The sequence below is a fragment of the Pongo pygmaeus genome, chromosome 5 (assembly GCF_028885625.2).
Source record: "Pongo pygmaeus isolate AG05252 chromosome 5, NHGRI_mPonPyg2-v2.0_pri, whole genome shotgun sequence".
Taxonomy (NCBI): domain Eukaryota; kingdom Metazoa; phylum Chordata; class Mammalia; order Primates; family Hominidae; genus Pongo; species Pongo pygmaeus.
This window is the reverse complement of record NC_072378.2, coordinates 109,499,185-109,526,815: the sequence shown is the minus strand read 5'-3', so window position 1 is coordinate 109,526,815 and position 27,631 is coordinate 109,499,185. Positions and strand designations below refer to the sequence as shown.

The window sequence follows — 27,631 nt, the reverse complement described above, 5'->3', positions numbered from 1 at the left end:
GAGTGGGCTTAAAGCAGGAACACAGGGTACCCACCTGTGGTGGGAATGAGGCTTGCAAATGCTTTCAAGCAGAGTTAGTATTGAATCTGAAATTCATCCTACAAACTAAAAGGTCTTCAGATACCTGTAACTGGATGCTAGTCTGGAGCAGTTAAGGGCCTGGAACTGCTGTGAGCTTATAAAAGAAGCAAGACTAAGGGAAATTAATGAAAATTACACAATTCATATTTCACAGCTCGTATATGCATGTGTTTCATTCTGACAAGTATATTGAGTATTATGCATATCTAAGAGCCCCAGGCTGGTTTGTTCACTTAAAAAGATATCGAAGCCCCAAGCATCTTCTTTCCTCCTGTACTTCTCTCCAGTATCTGACTCCATCCTCACAATCCAAAGGTGGCTGCGCATCCAGACACAATGTCTCCTGTTGCAAGCTTTTACTTTTTATTTCTAATTCAAGAAATAGATAGTTCACAGAGACTTTCACCTACATTTCATTGAGCAGAATATTGTATCATCGTCTACCCCTACTTGCAGGGAATCTGGGAATTTAATTTGGACTTGGCTTCCTTGCCTAGATGGTAGAAGCCAATGGAACAGAAGATGAGAGGGGGTTGAGGGAGCCAACCAACAGTATCTACTGTACTGCCTTTCCACAGATGCAGGTTGCAGGAACGCCTAGGCGCACATTTGTGATTTCACCCAAGAAATAAGTAATCATCTGCTCAAATTCTTAAATGCTTAACTGAGACTTTAGAGTTTCACATAAAAGAGAAATATTTTTTCATAGTATAGGTGGTAGATCAGCTGTATCAGAATCACCTATGGTTCTTATTTTAAAGTAAGCCTCTGAGCTCTATGCAGGCTCTGGTTCAGTAAGTCTAGGATGGAATTTAGGAATCTACATTTTAATGAACACCCCAGTGATTCTTACACATACTAACAGTTGAGGACTACTGCTACAGGAAAAACATTCTGCCTGAAAAAAAAGTTTTGTAAATTATTCCTTATATCATGGAAAAAGCACAGTAGCATACCTGAGAAAAATCTGATCCTGAAAATAAAAACTCTAGAATGATTTAGCTGTACACTGTATCTGCAGGTCAAAATTAATGAATATATTGAATAGAAATTTGAAAAATGTCTATTAAAGACAGTGATCGTAGTTCTGATACAGTTGATGTTGAACTGTGTGTTTCAAAATCATACATCCATCCAGGTTTGATAAAAATATGTGCTAACTATAGAAAATACTTAATTATACAAATAGAAAGATGGGGGAAATCATCATTGATCTGACAACAAAAGGCAATAATATTTAACTTTCTAATGTATTTCCTTTTAGTTTTTTAAGAATGGTGTTTTGTTTATCTAACTGTGATCCAATTAGACTTCAGTTTGAGAGAAAGGTTTCCTCTCACACATTTTTAAAGTCCTACAAGAGAGTTATTTTCAATAAACAATAACTATATGGAAATTATTTGTTTGTAAACTTCCTTCAGATAGCATTTTGGAAGGAGGCATAACTTCTCCACATTGTTGAATGCTCATGAGTGTGGCCAGTTTTGTCCAGTCCACTAGAACAGGCTGTGGATTTCTGTAGCTATGTGGTATTAGGATAATCATAATTCCATTTGGATTTCTCCCAAATTCCACATGACCCTATTCTTGAGATTTTAATTTTGATTCATCTCTTAGTCATCTGGTCTACATCTTTGAGCAACTTTTTAAGGATCCAGCGTGGCATATTTTGTAATTTTCCTGCAAATCTATTGCTTTCACACATATAAAACAACTTAGAGGATATTAAATCATTGTCATAACCTTTTCTTCTCAGAATTCCTCATGTTGACATTGCGTCATTGTCTTCCACACATGGAAAAGTCAAGATATTGTCTCATTTCTGTTCTTTTCGTTCTTTTCCTGCAGGGGTGCTCAAAGGATGCTTTTCAATGCCATTATTTGTTAAAACTTTGCTGGTATGTGAATGATTTACCCTGGAATTCATTGAGCTCTTTTTGTCTTCATATCACAATCTTTGTCTAGCTCAAAATGCCTTTCTTCAGTTATTGCTTCAGATTCCTTTTTCAGGATCGTTTATTATTTTTGGTCAGATAACTATTGTTTCTCAACCATGTTAATCTTCTTTTTCCTGATAGTTCTCATCTCTTTGTACTTTTTCTCTGGATTCTTCAGAGACTTGTTATCCTCCATGTCACTGGTTTACCTTCTCCACCTTATTGCCTCTCTCCTAATGCATTTAAAATTTTTTTTATTTCAGTAGTTTTAGGGGTACAAGTGGGTTTTGGTTACATGGATGAATCACATATAGTGGTGAAGTCTGGGGTTTTAGCATACCTATCACTCAGGTAGTGCATGTTGTATCCTATAGGTGGTTTTTCTTTTTTTTATTATTATTATACTTTAAGTTCTGTAGAGGGTACATGTGCACAACATGCAGGTTTGTTACATATGTATACATGTGCCATGTTGTTGTGCTGCACCCGTTAACTCGTCATTTACATTAGGTATACCTCCTAATGCTATCCCTCCCCCCTTCCCCAACCCCACGACAGGCCCTAGTGTGTGATGCTCCCAACCCTGTGTCCAAGTGTTCTCATTGTTCAGTTCCCACCTATGAGTGAAAACATACAGTGTTTGGTTTTCTATCCTTGTGATAGTTTGCTCAGAATGATGGTTTCCAGCTTCATCCATGTCCCTACAAAGCACATGAGCTCATCCTTTTTAATGGCTGCATAGTATTCCATGGTGTATATGTGCCACATTTTATTAATCCAGTCTATCATTGATGGACATTTGAGTTGGTTCCAAGTCTTTGCTATTGTGAATAGTGCCACAATAAACATACGTGTGCATGTGTCTTTATAGCAGCATGATTTATAATCCTTTGGGTATGTGCCCAGTAATGGGATGACTGGGTCAAATGGTATTTCTAGTTCTAGATACTTGAGGAATCACCACATTGTCTTCCACAATGGTTGAACTAGTTTACAGTCCCACCAACAGTGTAAAAGCATTCCTATTTGTCCACATTCTCTCCAGCACCTGTTGTTTCCTGACTTTTTAATGATCGCCATTCTAACTGGTGTGAGATGGTATCTCATTGTGGTTTTGATCTGCATTTCTCTGACAGCCAGTGATGATGAGCATTTTTTCATGGGTCTGTTGGCTGCAGAAGTGTCTTCTTTTGAGAAGTGTCTGTTCATATCCTTTGCCCACTTTTTGATGGGGTTGTTTGCTTTTTTCTTGTAAATTTGTTTAAGTTCTTTGTGGATTCTGGATATTAGCCCTTTGTCAGATGGGTAGATTGCAAAAATTTTCTCCCATTCTGTAGGTTGCCTGTTCACTCTGATGGTAGTTTCTTTTGCTGTCAGAAGCTCCTTAGTTTAATTAGATCCCATTTGTCTAATTTGGCTTTTGTTGCCATTGCTTTTGGTATTTTAGTCATGAAGTCCTTGCCCATGTCTATGTCCTGAATGGTATTGCCTAGGTTTGTTTCTAGGGTTTTTATGGTTTTAGGTCTAACATTTAAGTCTTTAATCCATCTTGAATTAATTTTTGTATAAGGTGTAAGGAAGGGATCCAGTTTTAGCTTTCTACATATGGCTAGCCAGTTTTCCCAGCACCATTTGTTGAATAGGGAATCCTTTCCCCATTTCTTGTTTTTGTCAGGTTTGTCAAAGATCAGATGGTTCTAGATGTGTGGTATTATTTCCAGGGGCTCTATTCTGTTCCATTGGTCTATATCTCTGTTTTGGTACCAGTACCATGCTGTTTTGGTTACTGTAGCCTTGTAATATAGTTTGAAGTCAGGTAGCATGATGCCTCCAGCTTTGTTCTTTTGGCTTAGGATTGTCTTGGCAATGCGGGCTCTTTTTTGGTTCCATATGAACTTTAAAGTAGTTTTTTTCCAATTCTGTGAAGAAAGTCATTGGTAGTTTGATGGGGATGGCATTGAATCTATAAATTACTTTGGGCAGTATGGCCATTTTCACAGTATTGATTCTTCCTATCCATGAGCATGGAATGTTCTCCCATTTGTTTGTATCCTCTTTTATTTCTATGAGCAGTGGTTTGTAGTTCTCCTTGAAGAGGTCCTTCACATCCCTTGTAAGTTGGATTCCTAGGTATTTTATTCTCTTTGAAGCAATTGTGATTGAGAGTTCACTCATGATTTGGCTTTCTGTTTGTCTGTTACTGGTGTATAGGAATGCTTGTGATTTTTGCACATTGATTTTGTATCCTGAGACTTTGCTGAAGTTGCTTATCAGCTTAAGGAGATTTTGGGCTGAGACGATGGGGTTTTCTAAATATACAATCATGTCATCTGCAAACAGGGACAATTTGACTTCCTCTTTTCCTAATTGAATACCCTTTATTTCTTTCTCCTGCCTGATTTCCCTGGCCAGAACTTCCAACACTATGTTGAATAGGAGTGGTGAGAGAGGGCATCCCTGTCTTGTGCCAGTTTTCAAAGGGAATGCTTCCAGTTTTTGCCCATTCAGTATGATATTGGCTGTGGGTTTGTCATAAATAGCTCTTATTATTTTGAGATACGTCTCATCAATACCTAGTTTATTGAGAGTTTTTAGCATGAAGCACTGTTGAATTTTCTTGAAGGCCTTTTCTGCATCTATTGAGATAACCATGTGGTTTTTGTCTTTGGTTCTGTTTATATGATGGATTACATTTATTGATTTGCATATGTTGAACCAGCCTTGCATCCCAGGGATGAAGCCAACTTGATCGTGGTGGATAAGCTTTTTGATGTGCTGCTGGATTCGGTTTGCCAGTATTTTATTGAGGATTTTTGCATCCATGTTCATCAGGGACGTTGGTCTAAAATTCTCTTTTTGTTGTGTCTCTCCCAGGCTTTGGTATCAGGATGATGTTGGCCTCATAAAATGTGTTAGGGAGGATTCCCTTTTTCTTTTTGTTTATTATACTTTAAGTTCTAGGGTACATGTGCACAATGTGCAGGTTTGTTACATGTGTATACATGTGCCATGTTGGTGTGCTGCACCCATTAACTCATCATTTGCATTAGTATATCTCCTAATGCTATCCCTCCCCACTCCCTCCACCCCACAACAGGCCCCAGTGTGTGATGTTCCTCTTCCTGTGTCCAAGTGTTCTCATTGTTCAATTCCCACCTATGAGTGAAAACATGCGGTGTTTGGTTTTTTGTCGTTGCGATATTTTGCTGAGAATGATGGTTTCCAGCTTCATCCATGTCCCTACAAAGGACGTGAACTCAGAGGATTCCCTTTTTCCATTGATTGGAATAGTTTCATAAAGAATGGTACCAGCTCCTCTTTGTACCTCTGGTAGAATTCAGCCGTGAATCTGTCTGGTCCTAGATGTTTTTTGGTTGGTAGGCTATTAATTATTGCCTCAATTTCAGAACCTGTTATTGGTCTATTCTGGGATTCAGCTTCTTCCTGGTTTAGTCTTGGGAGGATGTATGTGTCCAGGAATTTATCCATTTCTTCTAGATTTTCTAGTTTATTTGCGTAGAAGTGTTTATAGTATTCTCTGATGGTAGTTTGTATTTCTGTGGGATTAGTGGTGATATCCCCTTTATCATTTGTTATTGCATCTATTTGATTCTTCTCTCTTTTCTTCTTCATTAGTCTTGCTAGCAGTCTATCAATTTTGTTGATCTTTTCAAAAAACCAGGTCCTGGATTCATTGATTTTTTGAAGGGTTTTTTATGTCTCTATCTCCTTCAGTTCTGCTCTGATCTTAGTTATTTCTTGCCTTTTGCTAGCTTTTGAATGTGTTTGCTCTTGCTTCTCTATTTCTTTTAATTGTGATGTTAGGGTGTCAATTTTCGATCTTGCCTGCTTTCTCTTGTGGGCATTTAGTGTTATAACTTTCCCTCTACACACTACTTTAAATGTGTCCCAGAGATTCTGGTATGTTGTGTCCTTGTTCTCAGCGGTTTCAAAGAACATCTTTATTTCTGCCTTCATTTCGTTATGTACCCAGTAGTCATTCAGGAGCAGGTTGTTCAGTTTCCATGTAGTTGAGTGGTTTTGAGTGAGTTTCTTAATCCCTATAGGTGGTTTTTCATCCCTCACTCCCCTCTTACCCTGCTCCCTTCTGAGTCTCCAGTGTCCATTATACCACTCTGTATGCCTTTGCATACCCATGGCTTAGCTTCCACTTGTAAGTAAGAACATTCCCAATGCATATGTTAACTCAACTATTGCACTTTAGATTTCGTTGCATTGTTTTCTTATTTCAGTTACCTTTCCTGTATTTCTGCCTTTATTTTAATCTATCTTTATGCCTCATGATTTTTATTTCATAGACTCAGTTGTTCTCTTGTGTTTTTTAGTACTCCAAGCATACATCTTGTAAAATTTACTCTGCTTTATATAAGAAATTGTCTTCAGAAGTAAAATTTTCATCTGAATCTTTGGATCAATACTCTCTTTTGCTTCATCGATTTTGTTTTTGTTGTTTTTGTGGACTTATCCTTGGATGAAGCAGAATATATCAAACTCTTGCATTTACCAACAGGAAGGGTAGGTAGAGTATTTATAAGAACTCTGTCTCCCTACCCTGACTCCCACACACGTGTACTTTTCACTTAGACTTCTTGCCTGGCATTCTCAGATATAGACCTGTTATATCTGATATAGGTTAATGCAAATCAACCTAGTTCAAGTTGTAATATTTAGTAAGTACTCATCTTGTATGGCTCTTCTAGACTGAGGCTAGATCTTCACCCCCAACTATTGCAGTCTTTGATTAAGCCAGAGAAGCTAAGGCATTGTAGAATTATCTGTATATTCTTGGTGTTCTTTTCTCTTCCATGGTTTATAATGATTTTCTTAATTGAGCAACCTACAATTAAACATGACACCACCAGGCCAGCCCCAGGCTTGTCCCCTTCTACTTCCTGCTCTATTGAGTATTAAACATTATAGATCCTGTTGAAAGAGGACCCAAGTATTATTTTAGCTAGCTCAGAAGACAGTTTCCACCATGTTGCAGAATCAGTGTGTGTATATACATACGTATATATGCATATAGATATATGTTCTTTTGTCTATGCAAAACTTGTGTTTCAGAACTAGGAGCAGACTAGGATGAAAAGACAGATAATTAGTCCTGCCTTCCCTGAAACCACCTCTGCTGGATCTGTATGTGCAGCATGTCTTATATCCTTCAGGAAAACAGTTTTCAATCTATACCTTCAACAGTGAAATTAGTTGAGATTCTCTTAAATCTCTCCATGCCTACACCTACAGCTGGGACTCTGCAATATCATCATCTCTCATTGCCACTTTGTGGTCTTTTTTGGTGTATCTTCTTGAAAATTATTTTTTTAAAAAGAGATGGCGTCTTGCTCTGTCACCCCGACTGGTGTGCAGTGGCACGATCATAGCTCCCTGTAACTTGAACTCCTGGGATCAAGTGATCTTCCCACCTCAGCCTCCCATGTAGCTAGGACCACAGGTGTGAGCCACCATGCCTGGCTAATTTTTGTTTTTTGTAGGGATGTGGTCTTGTTGTGTTGCCTAGGCTGGTCTTGAACTCCCAGCCTTAAGTGATTCTCCCACCTCTGCCTCCCAAAGGCTAGGATTACAGGCACCAGTCACTATGCCTGGCTTCATGGGTATTTTAATAAGAAATTAAAAGGAATATCAGGCACTGTTAGTCTACTGCCAAATTAAAAGAAGTTTGGTTAATATTTAACAAATTATCAGCCAGAATTGTATGTGCCATATGTCAATTATTATTCTAGTCCATGTCCTTTTATGTGTTTAAGAATATTCTTTATTTTCTGCCTTTTTTATTATGTATTCTTATGCCATTCTTTCCCTAACAAGAACCGTGCTTTCTATTAGACATTTCTTATACAATTTAAGCTATATTTTGAAATGTTCTTTGTGCCAAAACTTTCATAAAGGAATAATGTTTTAAAATTTAAACACTAACTATTAGATTTCTTTCTTAAGTATCTGAGCCTATCGAGGAAACTACAGTGGAAACAGAAATCCCAAAAGGATCCAAAGAGGGCCTGGAAACTGAAAAATTATCTGAAACAGGTTAGACTGTAAAATGAAAGTAGTTCGTGCATAAAAGTACTTTTCATATTTTCTTACAAAGGGTCCCTAATTTTAGGCATAGTAGGTGCTTCATACTTATTTCTTTCTATGTTGTATGCTAATTGACATACATAAATATTTGGCTTACTCCATTAAAAGTGTATCAAACCAGATTATAACACTGGTTTTCACACAAATTTGTGTTATACATTTTTTATTAACAGTTAAAGTTTCCTTAAGAAACTCATGTTAATTATCCAAAAGCTTGAGTTTTAGTAACAGGTAAATATACATCTATAGCAAATATAAGAACAAAGCATAATTAAATTATGAATTTGTGAATGTATATTGTTGCTTAGAATATTTTTTTAACTGTTTAAAAAAATTACAAAGTATAAGCTATTTTGGCAATATGGCTAAAGATAGGCTATTTAAAGCCCCTTTTTTCTTTCCTTTGTCTTTTACTCCAAAGTTGTACTACCTGAGTTTCCAGAAGACTCTTATCCTGATGTTCCCGAAATGGAGCCATTTAAAGAGAAGATTGGTTCTTTCATCATCCTCTGGAAACAGCTAGAAGCGACAATTAGTGAGGCTTACATTAAAATTTTAAACTTGGAGATTGCTGACAGAACTCCACAGGAATTACTTCAAAAAGTAGTTGAGACTATGGAAAGTAAGGGCTTTAATCATAACATTTATTATCAAGAGCAGGTGATAGTATTAGAAGCATTTTGAAACTTGAAAGCCTTCCTTGATGGTTTATGAAGTAAATGTTCAATATATCCAAGGCTGATGTATAAAATACTTAGCAACTATCACTGTGCAGGTCCTGACCAATCAGAACAGCTATGCGGCCCAAACACCTCTGGCCGTACTGGCCAGTTGTCACATAAGGAACTTATAAAGGCCTATTTGCATACATATTTAATCTAAGAGACTAATAATAATAATAATTAATTTTCCCAACATTTGACTATGGTAATATGCTAATAACCTTTTTTGCTAAAATATTTTCTCCAATGATTCTCTTTTTCTCCAGAACCATTTCAATATACTGCATGGGAGTTAACTGGGGAAGATTATGAGGAAGAAACAGAAGACTACCAGACTGAAGCAGAGGTTGATGAGGAGCTAGAGGAAGAGGAAGAGGAAGAGGCATGATTGTTTTATTTCTACTCATTCTCATTTGTGAAGTCATTGAAAATATGCAAAGAAGAGTGGTAACTATCACTTTTGGACTCCAAGTGAACAGACATTCTCATTTGCACACACATTCTCCCTCTGCCTCAGCTTCACTTGACCCTCCTGAAATTCCAGGCTATGTAGTGTGAAAAAAGACTCATGAAAAGATAAAAGGAAACTATTTTAACTATTTTGCATGGAAAAAAATTTAAGTTTTAAATACATAAATATTTTATAAATTTAGCAGAAGTGGTTGTTGTAAGTAAAAGAGGCTGCTTGCATGATAATAATGTGCAGTGTTCTCAGTTAGGAGCAACCCATATTCAGGCCCCATCCACTCCCTTGGCATCAGAATTTGGACAACCATTCTCATTTGACAGCTGCCCGGTTCAGACATCTATCAGTAATGAAAGAGGAAGCAGTTCTTTTCATTTGAAGCTTTATAAGTAAAAAGTAGTATTATTAAGTTATATAAACATAGACTTGTGATTAACTGGGTTAAGTTGCCTGACTTAAATCCAAATATATATGTGTCAAACAACAAACAATATGTAGTGTGATTCTGATAACAGCTTTTAGTACTTTATCACTAAGGAACTGGAGAGCGTTTCTTTGGGATGGCTAAAGGATGCGGGTTTTGTCCCACTCAGATTAAGATTCTTTTCTTTCATCATCCATCCTCTGCCATGTCTGCTGTTGTTCTTCTGTGTCCCACTCTGGCACACCGTAAAATGGTCTCTGATATCTGCAGACAATTATCAGGCCGGCTGTAATACTCAAAGCTTATATTTTAAAGTATAGTCTTCATTAATAATATAAAAAAAAAAAACCTCCCAATTCACAGAGCATTGGGTAGGGTACTAACAAGGGCCTAGCCTTAGGAATGGGGAATAACTAGACCTAGCATAAATGAAGCTTTGGCCCTCCCTTTCAAAAAGCAAGAGCCAAAAGGATCAAACTGCTTCCAAGTAATTTAACTGTGTCCAAGAGCAATGCTCAAGAATATTTATGGGAATATAAAGTAAAATTCTAGCAGTCACTGAAGGATTGTGAGACCTGCAAACAGGCAGAAAAATATGACTCACAATGAGGAGAGAAAGTAATCAACTGAAATGGATTCAGAACTGACGAAGGTGTTCTTAGAATTAGATGACAAGGACAGTAAAACAGTTGTTATTCCATATGTTCAAAAAGTTAAACAGAGATATAGAAGATATAATAAATACCTAAGTTGAACTTTTAAGATTGAAAAGTACAATATGTGAAATGAAATATACATTAATGGTATGACCATAGTTTAGCCACTGCAAGAGAAATAGCAATAGAAACTATCCAAAATGAAACAACAGAGGAAAAAGATTCTGAAAAAAAATGAGAAGAGCATCAGTGATCTGTGGGACAACTTCAAGCAGCCTATTACACAGAATGCTTGGGACCAGAAGTGTTTCTGATTTTAGACTTTTTCAGATTCTTGAATATTTGCACAATACATACCAGTTGAGCATTTTTAATCTGAAATCCAAAATGCTACAGTAAGCATTTTCTTTGAGTGTCAGATCACTGCTCAAGAAGTTTCAGAGTTTAGAGCATTCCAAATTTCAGATTCGGGGATTAGGGATGCTCAATGTGTACATATAGTTCAGATCTACAAAAAGTATGTGTGAGGGGGATTGAAGAGATAATGGCCAACTTTTTTTTAAATTTTGAAAAAAATTACAAACTCTCAGATTCAATATGCCCAATAAATAAATATGCTCAAGCACAAGAAACATGAAGAAAATATTATAATAGCACCAAGTACATCATATTATTCAAATTGCTCAAAACCAGTTTTATAAATAAAGGAGAAAACAGATATGCCACATACACAAGAACAAAGATAAGGATGACAGCATATTTCTCATCAAAAACAATGCAAGAAGAGAGTGGAGCAACATCTTTAATGTATTGAAGGGAAAAAAAAATGTCAGCCTGGCACGGTGGCTCATGCCTGTAATCCCAGCACTTTGGGAGGCCAAGGCAGGCACATCGCTTCAGCTCAGGAGTTCAAGACCAGCCTGGGCAACATGGCGAAACCCCATCTCTACAAAAAATACAAAAATTAACCAGGCATGGTGGTGCACACCTGTAGTCCTAGCTACTCGGGAGACAGGTGGGAGGATCGCCTGAGCCCAGGAGGTCGAGGCATCAGTGAGCTGAGATCACACCTCTGCACTCCAGCCTGGGCAACAGAGTGACACCCTGTCTAAAACAAAACAAAACAAAACATAAAATAAACTGTCAACCTAGGATTCTAAGTCCACTGAAACTCTCTTTTAAAAACAGAGGCAAGCTGGGTATGGTGGCTCACGCCTGTAATCCCAGCACTTTGGGAGGCCAAAGCAGGTGGATCATGAGGTCAGGAGTTCAAGACCAGCCTGACCAACATGGTGAAACCCCATCTGTACCAAAAATACAAAAATTAGCCAGGTGTGGTGGTGTGCACCTGTAATCCCAGCTACTCAGGAGGCTGGGGCAGGAGAATCGCTTGAACCTGGGAGCCAGAGGTTGCAGTGAGATCGTGCCATTGCACTCCAGCCTAGGCAACAAAGTGAGACTCTGTCTCAAAAAATAAAAATAAAAAAAAAAACAAAGGCAAACTGAAGACTCTGTTAGACATACAAAAGCTGAAAGAAAGCAGCCAGACACAGGTGGCTTCCCTGATGAATTCTGCCAAATCTTGAAGAAAGAAAGAAAATCAATTCTATACAAACTCTTCCAGAAAACTGAAGAAGAGAGAATACTTCCTAGTCCTTATATGAGATCAGCATTATTCTGATATCAAAACCAAAGACATTAAAAGCAAGGAAAGAAAAACAAACTGCAGTCTAACATCACTCATTAACATAGATACAGACATTCTTAACAAAATTTTAGCAAATCAAATCCAAAAATACACAAAAAGAGTAATACACTGTGACCAAGTAGGGCTTATCTTGGAAATTCAAGGTTAGTTTAACGTTTGAAAAGCAATCAATGTAATTCATCATATTAACAAACTGAGGGGAAAAAACATGATCACCTCAATAGATATAGAACAAGCATTTGACAAAATTCAAAAGCTATTACTGGTAAGAAAAAAAAAATGAAGGGAACTTCCTTAGCTTGATAAAGGGTATCCACAGAAAGTCTCTAACAGCTAATGTCATACTTAAGGGTAAAAGGCTGAATGCTTTTTTCCTAAGATCAGGACAAGGAAAGGACGTTCATTCTCACCACTTCTATTCAACATTATACTGAAGGTTTGGCTACTGCATTCAGACAAGGAAAAGAAATAAAAGGCATTCAGATTGAAAAAGAAAGATGCAACTATCTTTATATGTAGGAGATAAGATTTTCTATTGTGATAGGCTGAATAATGGCACGCCAAAGAAGTTCATGTCCTAAGCTGTGAATTGACACCTGTGAATGTTACCTTATATGGCAAAAAGGATTTTGCAGATGTGACTAAATTAAGGATCCTGAGATGAGGGAGTTATCATGGATTATCCACATGGACCAATGTAATCACAAAGGTCCTTCTAAGAGGAAGACAGGAAGTCAGAGAGAAGGTGCTTTTAAGTCGGCTTTGAAGATACAGAAAAGGACCATGAGCCAATCCTAGAAGTGGAGAAGCAGGAATGGATTCTCTCCTGAGGACTCCAGAAAGAATTAACCCTGCCAACAAATTCACAGTAGCCCCATAAAACTCTCTGGGCTTCTGATCTCCAAAACTGTAAAAAAATACATGTTTGTTGTTTTAAGCCACTGTATTTGTGGTAATTTGTTAAGCAGCATTATGAAATTAATACATCTATGTAGAAAAGCCAATGGAATCAACAAAAAAAGCTACTAATAATTGAATTTAGCAAAGTTTCAGGACATAAAATCAGTATTCAAAAACCACTTTTATTTCTATGTGTAAGCAATAGACAATCAGAAATTGATTTTTAAATGCCTTTCAAAATAGGATCAAGAATATGTAATATGAAGGGATAAATTTAGCAAAAGATCCAGGAACAAGACACTAAAAGCTACAAAACTGTGCTGAGAAAAATTGAAGAAAGCCTACATAAATGGACAGATAGATATACCAGGCCAGGCGCGGTGGCTCACGCCTGTAATCCCAGCACTTTGGGAGGCCAAGGTGGGCGGATCACAAGATCAGGAGATCAAGACCATCCTGGCTAACACGGTGAAACCCTGTCTCTACTAAAAATACAAAAAATTAGCCAGGCGAGGTGGCAGGCGCCTGTAGTCCCAGCTACTCAAGAGGCTGAGGCAGGAGAATGGCGTGAACCCGGGAGGCGGAGCTTGCAGTGAGCCAAGATCGTGCCACTGCACTTGGCCTGGGTGACAGAGCGAGACCCCGTCTCAGAAAAAAAAAAAAAAAAAAAAAAAAACAGATAGATATACCATGGCTGAGTATGGTGGCTCACGTCTGTAATCCTAGCACTTTGGGAGGCCAAGTCAGGCGGATCACTTGAGGTCAGGAGTTCGAGGCAGCTTAGCCAACATGGCGAACCCCCTTCTCTACTGAAAAAATGAAAATTAGCCGGGCTTGGTGGTGTATGCCTATAATCCCAGCTGCTGGCAATGCTGAGACACAAAAATCGTTTGATCTTGGGCAGTGAGCCAAGATTGTGCCACTGCACCCCAGCCTAGGCGACAGCGCAAGGCTGCGTCTCAAAAAAAAAAAAAAAAAAGTAAATATACCATGTTCATAGGCCAGAAGACTTAATATTATTATATCAATTCTCCCCAAATTTATCTACAGATTCCATATAATCAAAATTAAAAACCCAGCAGACTGTTTGGTAGAAAATTGATCCTAACATTCATTTGAAAATGCAGAGTACTTAAAATAATGAGAACAAATTTTAGAAAGAATAACCAAGTAAGAGAAATAATACATTTGATTTCAAGATTAATTAATTATAAAGTTATAGCTATCGAAATAGTGTCATTGGCACAAAACAGCAAATAGATTAATAGAACACAAGGGAGTCCAGAAACAGAGCCACACATATATGGACAATTGATTATTGACAAATCTACAGAGGCAATTTAGTGAAGAAAGGACAGTCATTTTAATAAATAGTGCTGGAACAATTGGAGATCCATATGCAAAATAATGAGCTTTGAACCAAACCTCACATGATATACAAAAACTAACTTAAAATGTATTATAGGCCTAAATGTACATTACAAAACTTCTGGAAGAAACCTGAGAGAATCTTTGAGACCTTGGATTAGACAAAAATTTCCTAGACATGACACCAAAAGCAGAATCCATAAAGAAAAACAATGATAAATTGGCCTTCATCAAAAGTAAGAACTAAACTATTTAAAAAAAAAAAAAACACTATTAAGAGAATGAAAAGACAAACTTGGATAAAATATTTGCAAATCACATATCTGATGCAAGTCCTTATATCCAGAATAGATAAAGAACTCTTAATGAGAAAACAAACAACCCATTTTTTTAATGGGCAAAAGATTTTAACAGACACCAGATACTTCACCAAATAAAATATACAGATGGCTAATATGTACATGAAAAGATGTTCAACCTCATTAGTCATTAAGGAAGTAAAAATTAAAATCACAATGAGACACTATTAGATAATGATTAGAATGCCTAAAATCAAAGACTGACCATACCAAGTGTTAGCTAGGATGCAGAATAACTTGAACTCTTATATACTGCTCGTGGGAATATAACTTGGTACAACCACTTTGGAAAACAGTTTGGCAATTTCTTAAACAGATAAATATACACCTACCATAGCACCCAGTCCTTCCACTCCTAGGAATTTATCCCAGAGAAAGGAGAGCACATGCCCATTCAAAGACTTGATGAGTGGTCACAGCAGCTTTATTTGTAATAGCTCCAAATTGGAAACCATTCAGTAATTCATCAACACAGGAGGAGGGGTGACTGCAGTCTCTGCAAACCAGCAGACTTAGCCTCTCCTCTTGGTAGTTCTGAGGAATCCAGGCAGCCCAGATGAGTGGGTTTCCCTTCAGCGAAACATACCCTCTCCACCAAGGGACAAAGTGCTTCTTTAAATGGGTCTGGCTACCTGTGCCACCCAACTGGGTGAGACCCTCTAACAGGGGTTGTTAGACATTCTATACAGGAGTGATCCTACTGGCATCAGGTTGGTGTTCCTCAAGGTCAAAAGTCCCAGAAGAAGGAGCAGGCACCCATCTTTGCTGCTCTCTAGCCCTCTCAAGTAACATCTTCAGGCACGGGGGCAAATCAGATGAGTAGTGTCTGACGTGAACCCCCAGCAAACTGCAGCAGCCCTACAGAAGAGGGACCTGACTATTGAAAGAAAAACAAACAAGTAGAAAGTGACAACAACAGCATCAACAACAACAAAAAGGCCCCCACAAAAACCCCATCCAAGGGTCAGCAGCCTCAAAGACCGAAACTTGACAAACTCACGAAGATAGAAAGAATCAATGAAAAAATGCTGAAAACCCAAAAGGTCAGAGTGCATCTTCTCCTCCAAATGATTGCAATGTTTCTCCACCAAGGGCACAGAACTGGACGGAGGATCAGATGGATGAGTTGACAGAAGTAGGCATCAGAAGATAGGTAATAAAAAATTAAGATGAGTTAAAGGAGCATGTTAACCTTGATAAAAGGTTAGAGCAATTGCTAACTAGAATAATCAGTTTAGAGAGGAGCATAAATGACCTGATGGAGCTGAAAAACACAGCATGAGAACTTTGTGAAGCATACACAAGTGTCAACGGTTGAATTGACCAAGCAGAAGAAAGGATATTGGAGTTTGAAGAACACCTTACTGAAATAAGACATGCAGACAACAATAGAGAAAAAAGAATGAAAATGAATGAACAAAGCCTCCAAGAAATATGGGACTTCATAAAAAGACCAAACCTACAATTGATTAGAGTACCAGAAGGAGACAGGGAGAATGGAAACAAGCTGGAAAACACACTTCAGGATATTATCCAGGAGAACTTCCTCAATCTAACGAAACAGGCCAACATTCAATTTCAGGAAATACAGAGAACACCGTTAAGATACTCCATGAGATCAACCCCAAAACACATAATCATCAGATTCTCCAAGGTTGAAATGAAGGAAAAACTGTTAAGAGCAGCCAGAGAGAAAGGTCAGGTAACATACAAAGGGAAGCCCTTCAGACTAACAGTGGACCTCTCAGCAGAAACTTTACAAACCATAAGAGACTGGGGGCCAATATTCAACATTCTTAAAGAATTTTCAACCCAGAATTTCATATCCAGCCAAACTAAGCTTCATAAGCAAAGGAGAAATAAAATCCTTTCCAGACAAGCAAATGCTGAGGGATTTCATTACCACCAGGCCTGCCCTGCAAGAGCTCCTGAAAGAAGCACTAGATATGTACTGGAAAGGAAAAACTGGTACCAGCCACTGCAAAAATACACCAAAATATAAAGACCAATGACACTACAAAGAAACTGCATCAACTAGTGTGCAAAATAAGCAAACAGCATCATGATGATAGGATCAGAGTCACACATATCTATACTAACCTTAAATGTAAATGGGCTAAATGCCCCAATTCAAATGTACAGAATGGCAAGCTAGATAAAGAGCCACGATCTATTGGTATGCTGTCTTTAAGAGACTCATCTCACATGCAAAGATACACACAGGCTCAAAATAAAGGGATGGAGGAAAATTTACCAAACAAATGGAAAGCCAAAAAAAGCAGGGGTCACAATCTTAGTCTCTGACCAAACAGACTTGAAACCATTAAAGATCAAAAAAGACAAAGAAGAGGACTATATAATGGTAAAGGGAACAATTCAACAAGAAGAACTAACTATTCTGAACATATATGCACCCAATACGAGAGCAGCCAGATTCATAAAACAAGTTCTTAGAGACCTACAAAGAGACTTAGAATCCCACACAATAACAGTGGGAGACTTTAACACCCCATTGTCAGTATTAGATCATTGAGACAGAAAATTAATGAGGATATTCAGGACTTGAACTCAACTCTGGATCAAGTGGACCTAGTTGACACCTACAGAACTTGATACCCCAAATCAATAGAATATATATTCTTCTCAGTGCCACATGGCACTTATTTTAAAATCAAACACATAATTGGAAGTAAAACACTCCTCAGCAAATGCAAAAGAACTGAAATCGTAACAAACAGTCTCTCAGACCACAGTGTAAGCAAATTAGGACTCAGGATTAAGAGACTCACTCAAAATCACACAATTTCATGGAAATTGAACAACCTGCTCCTGAATGATTGCTGGATAAATAATGAAATAAGGCAGAAATCAAGAAGTTCTTTGAAACCAATGAGAACAAAGAGACAGTGTACCAGAATCTCTGGGACACAGCTAAAGCAGTGTTAAGAGGGAAATTTATAGCACTAAATACCCACATCAGAAAGCTAGAAAGATCTCAAATCGACACCCTAACATCACAATGAAGAGAGCTAGAGAAGCATGAGCAAACTAATCCAAAAGCTAGCAGAAGACAAGAAATAACTAAGATAAGAGAAGAATTGAAGGAGATAGGGACACAAAAAAACCTTCCAAAATATCAATGAATCCAGGAGCTGGTTTTTTAAAAAATTAACAAAATAGATAGATCACTAGCTAGACTATTGAGAGAGAGGAATCAAATAGACACAATAACAAATGATAAAGGGGATATCACCACTGACCCCACAGAAATACAAACTGCTGGGCTGGGTGCGGTGGCTCACACCTGCACTCCCAGCACTTTGGGAGGCCAAGGCGGGCAGATCATCTGAGGTCAGGAGTTCGAGACCAGCCTGGCTAACATAGCGAAACCTTGTCTGTACTAAAAATACAAAAATTATCTGGGCGTGGTGGTGCACGTCTGTAATCCCAGCTACTCGAGAGGCTGAGACAGGAGAATAGCTTGAGCCTGGGAGGCGGAGGTTGCAGTGAGCAGAGATCACACCATTGCACTCCATCTTGGGCTACAGAATGAGACTCCGTCTCAAAAAAAAAAAAGAAAAGAAATACAAACTGCCATCAGGGAATATTAACACCTCTATGCAAATAAACTAGAAAATCTAGAAGAAATGAATAAATTCCTGGACACATACACCCTCCCAAGACTGAATCAGGAAGAAGTTGAATCCCTGAGTAGACCAATAACAAGTTCTGAAATTGAAGAGGTAATTAATAGCCTACCAACCATAAAAAGCCCAGGATCAGATGGATTCACAGCTGAATTATACCAGAAATACAAAGAGGAGCTGGTACCATTACTTCTGAAACTATTCCAAACAACCGAAAAGGAGGGCTCCTCCCTAATTCATTTTATGAAGCATCAGCCTGATACCAAAACCTGGCAGAGACACAACAAAAAAAGAAAGCTTCAGCCAATATCCCTGATGAACACCAATTCAAAAATCCTCAATAAGATACTGTCAAACAGAATCCAGCAGTGCATCAAAAAACTTATCCACCGTGATCAAGTCGGCTTCATCCCTGGGGTGCAAGGCTGGTTCAACATACACAAGTCAATAAACATAATCCATCACATAAACAGAACAAAAGACAAAAACCACATGATTATCTTAATAGATGCAGAAAAGGCCTTTGATAAAATTTAACATCGCTTCATGTTAAAAACTCTCAATAAACTAGGTATTGATGGAACATATCTCAAAATAATAAGAGCTATTTATGACAAAGCCACAGTGAATATCATATTGAATGGGCAAGAGCTGGAAGTGTTCCCTTTGAAAACCAGTGCAAGACAAGGATACCTTCTCTCACCACTCCCATTCCACATAGTATTGGAAATTCTGGCCAGGACAATCAGGCAAGATAAAGAAATAAAGGGTATTCAAATAGGAAGAGAGGAAGTCAAGTTGTCTCTGCTTGCAGATGACATGATTTTATATCTAGAATACCCCATTATTTCAGCCCAAAAACTTCTTGAACTGATAAGCAACTTCAGCAAAGTCTCAGGATACAAAATCAGTGTTCATAAATCACAGGCATTCCTTTACACCAACAATAGGCAAGCAGAGAGCCAAATCATGAATGAACTTCCGTTCATAATCACTACAAAGAGAATAAAATACCTAGGAATACAGCTAACAAGGGATATGAAGGACCTCTTCAAGGAGAACTACAAACCACTGCTCAAGGAAATAAGAGAAGACACAAACAAATGGAAAAACTTTCCATCCTCATGGATAGGAAGAATCAATATCATGAAAATGGCCATACTACCCAAAGTAATTTATAGACTCAATGCTATTCCCATCAAACTACCATTGACATTTTCACGGAATTAGAAAAAACTATCTTTAATTTCATATGGAATCAAAGAAGATCCTGTATAGCCAAGACAATTCTAAGCAAAAAGAACAAAGCTAGAGGCATCACGCTACCTGACTTCAAGCTTGCTGCAAGGCTACAGTAACCAAAACAGCATGGTACTGGTACCAAAACAGACATATAGACCAATGGAACAGAACAGAGACCTCAGAAATAATACCATACATCTACAATCATCTGATCTTCAACAAACCTGACAAAAACAAGCAATGAGGAAAGGATCTCCTATTCAGTAAATGGTGCTGGGAAAACTGGCTAGCCGTATGCAGAAAACTGAAACTGGACCCTTTCCTTACACTTTATACAAAAATTAACTCAAGATGGATTAAAGACTTAAATGTATAACCCAAAAGCATAAAAAACTGTAGAAGAAAACCTAGGCAATACCATTCAGGACATAGGCATGGGCAAAGACTTCATGACAAAAACGCCAAAAGCAATTGCAACAAAAGCCAAAATTGACAAATGGGATCTAATTAAACTAAAGAGCTTCTGCACAGCAAAAGAAACTATCATCAGAGTGAACAGGCAACCTGAAGAATGGGAGAAAATTTTTGTAATCTACCCATCTGACAAAAGTCTAATATTCAGAATTTATGTTGAACTTAAACAATATTAAACAAGAAAAAAACAACCCTATCAAAAAGTAGTTAAAATATATGAACAGACACTTCTCAAAAGAAGACATTTATGTGGGCAGCAAACATATGAAAAAAGCTCAACATCACTGATCATCAGAGAAATGCAAATCAAAACCACACTGAGATACCATCTCACGCCAGCCAAAATGGCAATTATTAAAAAGTCAGGAAATAATAGGTGCTGGTGAGGTTGTGGAGAAATAGGAATGCTTTTACACTGTTGGTGGGAGTGCAAATTAGCTCAATTATTTGAAACACAGTGTGGCGATTCCTCAAGGATCTAGAACCAAAATACCATTTGACCCAGCAATCCCATTACTGGGTATATACCCACAGGAATATAAACCATTGTACCATAAAGACACAAGCACACATATGTTTATTGCCGCACTATTTACAATAGGAAAGACATGGAACCAACCCAAATGCCCATCAATGATAGACTGGATAAAGAAAATGTGGTACATATACACCATGGGATGCTACGCAGCCATAAAAAAGAATGAGATCATGTCCTTTGCAGGGACATGAATGGAGCTGGAAGTCATCATCCTCAGCAAAGTAACGCAGGAACAGAAAACCAAAATCACATGTTCTCACTTATAAGTGGGAGTTGAACACTGAAAACACATGGACACCAAGAGGGGAATAACACACACTAGGGCCTGTTGGGGGGTAAGAGGAAGGAACGTAGAGGATGGGTCAATAGTTGCAGCAAACCACCATGGCACATGTGTACCTATGTAACAAACCTGCACGTTCTGCACATGTACCCCCTTTTTTTTGGAAGAAATAAAGAAAAAACTGAAAAAAAATTATAAGGACTTGAAAGGATTTTACCCCCAAAAAAATCAATTACTAAAATATGGGTTTAGGAAGAAAGATAAAAGCTAAACCAAAATAATAGGTGGGGGAGGCTTTATAGGTCATTTCTTACATACACCTTCATTGATAGATAAGTCCCTGTATTTTTTGAACATCATAGGAAAAAAATCATTATTTTCCAGCTCATTTTGAAGCTTGCATTTTTTTTTTTTTTTTTGAGATGGAGTCTCACTCTGTCACCCTGGCTGGAGTGGTGTGCCATCTCGGCTCACTGCAGCCTCCACCTCTCGGACTCAAGTGATTCTCCTGCCTCAGCCTCCTGAATAGCTGGGATTACAGGCACGTGCCACCATGCCTGGCTAATTTTTATATTTTCAGTAGAGAAGGGGTTTCACCATGTTGGCCAGGCTGGTCTCGAACTCCTGACCTCATGTGATCCACCCCGCCTCGGCCTCCCAAAGTGCTGGGATTACAGGCATGAGCCCCCGCACCCAGCCAAGGCTTGCATATTCTGATATAAATATCAAGTAAGAATAGTAAAAGGAAAGGTTAGTCTCATTTTTGCACCTTTATAGAAAGTTTGTTGTATCTTGTTTTGTGGAAAGAAGTATGATGTATATAAGTATGTAAAGTATTCCCTTTGTATTTTTAAAAATACTATATTTGTGCCGAAATATATATCTATTTTTATAGGCATATTGGTAAGATTTTTTTAATGAGTCTGGGAGATAAAACTATTAAGAATGCTAACATAGTACTGGAAGAGAAAAGGTGAAAAGAGATTTTCACTTTTTATACACTGTGATGTGTTTTGAATATTTTTACAGTAAGCGTGTATTTTATATCATAAAAAACATTTTTTAAGTGTATTTCCCTTGCTTTAAATAAATTGAAAGAATCCTTAATGGACTTTGCACATATTTTCTTTATCATAAATGAAAATACATTTTACACTTTCAATTGAGCTAAATAGGATATTTCCAAATTATTATTTGATCATATATCCACTTAATACCAAAGTAAATCCTGAGGCATCCCTCATTTAATTTGCCATGGGTAAGAAGTTGTGACCTTGACTCAGCTTTTACTTTTAGGGAATAATTCTGTTTTAGAAACTGACCTCACAATGCACAGCATCAGCACATCCCGGAGTTTTTCATTACATCTATGTTGGTAGAGGAATGAGGGCACCTTCATTCTCAGTGCTGCTTTATTTTCCTCATGAAAATAAAGAAACTTAGAATGTGCACTTGGAGTAATGTATGAGAAACTGATTTTTAATTAATTAAAATAATATAAGGACTGGCTTTTTGTGGATAGTTTTCAATTTGCTACAGATTAAATATTATTCAAAAAGCATTTTAAAAAATTCTCTGCCTCAAAATACTTTTTAAATTTAATGTTCTCCAAACTTTGAATAACGTTTCTAGGGTGAAGATAAAATGAAGGAGAGAAAGAGGCATTTGGGAGACACAAAACACTTTTGTCCGGTGGTCCTCAAAGAAAACTTCATCCTGCAACCAGGAAACACAGAAGAAGCAGCCAAGTATCGAGAAAAGATCTACTACTTTTCAAGTGCTGAGGCTAAAGAAAAGTTTTTGGAGCATCCTGAGGACTATGTGGCTCATGAAGAGCCATTGAAGGTGAGACAGTATTGCTATCTTAATGATTGCTCCCACAGGATTTTTTCGGGACTGATTACCAATCACCATCAATTTACTTAAGGGTGAAATCCCCAATCTGATATTACAATATAAAGAAAATATCTAAGTTCAAAGAACAACTTTTTGGAATATAACATAAAATAATTATCTATTTTGATTTCTTTAGTAATGACTTGTGTCAAACCAGCACTTAATATCTGCCTTTTTAGCTGAAATAAAAATAAAACACAAACACAAACAAACCCCACAGGTGGATTAATTCCTTACTATAGTGAGGCCAGTCATTCTGGTTAGTCTCTCAGAGCAGAGCAGGATGATGGTCTTTTACAGGTATTTGGAGAAGTGTGGAATTCAGGGATTGGTGAACTTTCAGAGGCATAAGTGGGTTGACATCTATGGAAGTGAGATTACTCTAGTGACGCTGCTGTTGACTGGTTCACACTCAAGAGAATTGTTATAGGGGTAAGTCCATCCTGATTGGTTGAGTTTCGAGAGTGAGGGCTGACACTGGTTGGTTGGATTGCAAAAATGTATTCCCTGAAGTGAGTTTACCCTGATCAATTAAACCAATTTAAAATTGGTTGAGTGGCTATTGTTACCATAGCTATACAATAGTCATTTTATAGTGGAGAGGGACACTTTGGTGAATCTTCCCTGGACATTTTTCTGTTACAGCTTTGGCTGACTTTCTCAAAGCACTCTCATCATAAGCAGATGTTATTGTTCTTTGGCCCTCCAGAAGCTCAACAAGGAAAATGCATTGATTCTCAAAAAAATAAAGCTGTTGCCATGATCTTTGTGCTTGACCAGTCCACCTTTGCTTTGACTGGACCACTGCCACCTCTTGGTAGCCATTGCTTTGATTGTGCTTTGTCTTCAGGATCATACTGATAAAGCCATGTTTCATCTCCTCTACAGTTCTTCAAACAAGTGCTTCAAGATTCTGATCCCATGTGTTTAAAATTTCCATCAAAAGCTCTGTTTTTGTCAGCAGATGATCTGGGTGCAACAGTTTTGGCAATCATAGAGTAGAAACTTTTTTCAACTTTAATTTTTCAGTCAGAAAAATTGTACACTGAGCCAACCTAGATGTCTAGGTGTGTTGGCTATCGTTTCTGCTGTTAATCATCAGTCCTTGTCAATTAGGCCACAAACAAGATAAATTTTTTCCTCACAAATTTAAGTGGATGGTCTGTTACTGCAGGCTTCATCTTCAACATTGTCTTGTCCTTTTTTCAAACAAATTGTCCATTTGGAAACTGCTGATCTCTTTGGGGCATTGTCCCCGAAACTTTCATAAAGCATCAATGATTTCACCATTCTTCTTCTCAAGCTTCAGCATAAATTTGATGTTTATTCCTACTTCAATTTTAGCAGAACTCATGTTGCTCTGATAGGGGCTGTTTTCAAATTGATGTCTTATCTTTCTTAGTGCCTCAAACTAGATCCTGTTCAGACATGTTATAAAAAGTTCATATGAGTTTATTTGGTGCAAAAAAAAAAAGTTAATCCATGCATAGTTTTGTCATAATATGCATTTTCCGTCAACTTTTTGAAGACCCCTCATATTTTTAAATTTTTGAGAAAATTCCATACTGTTTCCATAATGGCTTTTCTACTTTACATTTCCACAACAGTGTACAAGTGTTCCCCTTTCTTCACATCCTCATCAGTATTTGCTATTTTTTTTGTCTTTTTGATAATAGCCATTCTAATTGAGGTGAGATGATATCTCACTGTGGTTTTGATTTGCATGTCCCTGATGATTAGCGATGTTGAGCATTTTTTCATATACCTGTTGTCCATTTGTATGTGTTCTTTTGAGAAATGTCTGTTCAGGTCTTTTTTCCCCATTGTTAAATCAGAATATTTGGTTTTTTTTTTTTTTTTTTGCTACTGAGCTGTTTGTGTTCCTTATATATTCTGGTTATTAATCCCTTGTTGGATGGATACTTTGCAAATCTTATCTCCTATTCTGTAGGTTGTCTCTTTACTATGTTATTTTCTTTGTGATACAGAGGTTTTTTTAGGTTAATGTAATCCTATGTGTCTATTTTTGCTTTTATTGTCTGTTTTTGAGGTTTTACCTGGAAAAATCTTTGCCCAGACCAATGTCCTGTAGCACTTCCCCAATGTTTTCTTCTAGCAGTTTTATATATTCAGGTCTTCCATTTAGGTCTTTAATCCATTTTGAGTTGATTTCTGTATATGGTGAAAGATGAGGATCTAGTTTCATTCTTCTGCATATGAATATCCAGCTTTCACAGCACCATATATTAAAGAGACCATCCTTTCTTCCATGTATTTGGTGCTTTTGTAGAAAATGAGTTGGCTATAAGTGTTTTGGCTTTCTTGAATTACTACTGTGCTATGCTATAGCTCCCTGGGATAGGATTACTGGAGCAAGATATATACATCACAATATATTGCCTTATTACTTTTGATAATATCAATGCCTTCTTAAAATGAACACACGGAACACAATCTAAGCTCTTCTGTATAATTTGGGCCATTTTCATGAACCTCAATTTTTTATATAGTGCCCATGAGACTACTGAAGTATGTGGATGGTTGTGCCCTCACAAAGAAGCCGCAATCCACTGGTGTTGGGGGTCATTTAAGGACTGTGGCCACTTACCCTTTTCTGTTGTTGTTGTTTCCAGCTGTAATTTCCGCTTAGTCTGGTTTGCTGTTTGTGATCTATTGCCTTGTTTTACACAAATCCATATGGATAAGATCCTGAAATCCTGACTGTATTTCCATAATTTTGCAAAGCATAAAATGAACTGGGTTTTCCAGAAACATTTCCCTTCCCTACCACAAGGTACCTGAATACAGTCTGAGCACCAGACAGCCCTAGTTGCCAGACGTTTAACTGGTGGATGAGTGAGGTGTTAATCTGGTAGTTTTATCACGGAGAGGTTTAAAATGTGATTTAAAAGTATGGTGTGAGCCTGCAGCTATATAATTTCATGTCATTCTAGTTTTTCTCCTTCCCCTTGCAAAAACTCCAGCCCCTTTGAGGCTTATCTTACTCAGATATATCAACAAGCCCCATTCCTCCTTGCTGCTGTCACCTACCAATTTCTTAGTATTTCCTCACAATCACAGAAGACTTAGCTGCTGCTTCATTCCAGTACTCACCATTGTTCTTGACAGTTTCAGCATCCCGTGGATGATCCATACAATGTGAGTCCTGAGATTACTGGAATAAATGGAGAAGCCTCTAAATTTTTCTTATTAGTGGGCTTTCTGTTTGATAGATTTATTATGCTAAGAAAGTATCTTTCCATTCTGTATTAACTAAAACTTTTGTCAAAAACAAAAATAAGTAAACTCTATTTTATTAAATGCCTTTTGGCATATGATACCGAGATAATCATGTATGGTTGTTGGTGCTCCCTGAGGACCAGTGTTGATGGAACTAATTATGTTAATTGAAATCCTAATGTCTAAGCATCCTTGAGTTCATGATGTGATCATTCCTCCCTAAGATCCCCATCTTAGGGAGGGCAGTTAATAAGTCTTATGTGTTCTAAATTACTCAAAACTGCTTTTCCTTCACTCTCCCTTTATCCCACCCCTCCCTGACCCACCCCCTGTGACAGGCTCCTCCATTAAGAATATGCCTTGTTGGCCCCCAGGGCTCTGGCAAAACTATGTGTGGAAGACAGTTGGCAGAAAAATTAAACATTTTTCACATTCAGTTTGAAGAAGTTCTTCAAGAAAAACTACTACTGAAAACTGAAAAGAAAGTGGGATCTGAATTTGAGGAAGATTCTGAGGACGAACAAGCTGCCAAACAAGAACTTGAAGAGCTTGCAATTCAGGCCAATGTCAAAGTTGAGGAAGAAAATACAAAAAAGCAGGTAGTAATCTCTTTTGTTTTTTGTTTTTTGTTTATTTTGTTTTTGCTGTTGTTATTGTTGTTGTTTTTGAGACAGGGTCTCCATCTGTCACCCAGACAGGAGGGCAGTGGCACAATCACAGCTCACCAAAGCCTCAACTTCCCTGGGCTCAGGTGATCCTCCTGCCTTGGTGTATTAGTCCATTTTCACACAGCTGGCAAAGACATACCGAGACCAGGCAATTTACAAAAGAAAGACATTTAATGGACTTACAGTTAGTTCCATGTGGCTGGGGAGGCTTCACAGTCATGGCAGAAGGCAAGGAGGAGCAAATCACATCTTATGTGGATGGCAGCAGGCAAAGAGAGAGCTTGCGCAGGGAAACTCCCCATTATAAAACCATCAGATTTTGTGAGACTTATTCACTATCACAAGAACAGCATGGGAAAGGCCTGCCCCCATGATTCAATTACTTCCCACTGTGTCCCTCCCATAACATGTGGGAATTCAAGATGAGATTTGGGTGAGGTCACAGTCAAACCATATCACTTGGCCTCCCAAGTAGCTGGGACTACAGGTGTGCACCACCATGCCCAGCTAGTTTTGGTATTTTTTGTAGAGATGGGGGTCTTGCCATGTTGCCCAGGCTGGTCTCAAATTCCTGGGCTCAAGCCATTTACCCACCTTGGCCTCCCAAAGTGCTGGGATTACAGGCATGAGCCACTGTGCCTGGCAGTACTAATCTATGCAGACAGCTGTGCTTACTGGTGTTACTCTGGGGAAGTGGTAGTATAAAACTCTATAAAGTTTCTAAGAAGAGAAAATAATTAGCCCATAAAAGTCATTTAAAGAGTCATATTCATCATATGCCAAATACAAATCTTCCAGCTCTTCTAGAATATAAAGTACTGAGTTTTATATGACTCCAAAAAAATTCAGAAAAATTTTCCTTGACAAGGCTGTTTTATAGCATTTATTTGGAAGTATGATATTTG

General features: G+C 37.8%; 1 protein-coding gene across 2 annotated transcripts in view; it reads left to right on the top strand.

Moving 5' to 3' along the window:
- The window catches only part of AK9 (adenylate kinase 9), a 200,379-nt gene that overhangs the window by 120,783 nt on the left and 51,965 nt on the right, over nucleotides 1-27,631 (top strand). For both annotated transcript variants that reach the window (XM_054490051.2, XM_054490050.2), the window contains 5 exons: nucleotides 7,995-8,084; nucleotides 8,557-8,757; nucleotides 9,124-9,239; nucleotides 22,555-22,767; nucleotides 26,397-26,657. In XM_054490051.2, coding sequence (XP_054346026.1) covers nucleotides 7,995-8,084; nucleotides 8,557-8,757; nucleotides 9,124-9,239; nucleotides 22,555-22,767; nucleotides 26,397-26,657 — 881 coding nt within the window. The remainder of the gene's footprint in view (nucleotides 1-7,994; nucleotides 8,085-8,556; nucleotides 8,758-9,123; nucleotides 9,240-22,554; nucleotides 22,768-26,396; nucleotides 26,658-27,631) is intronic.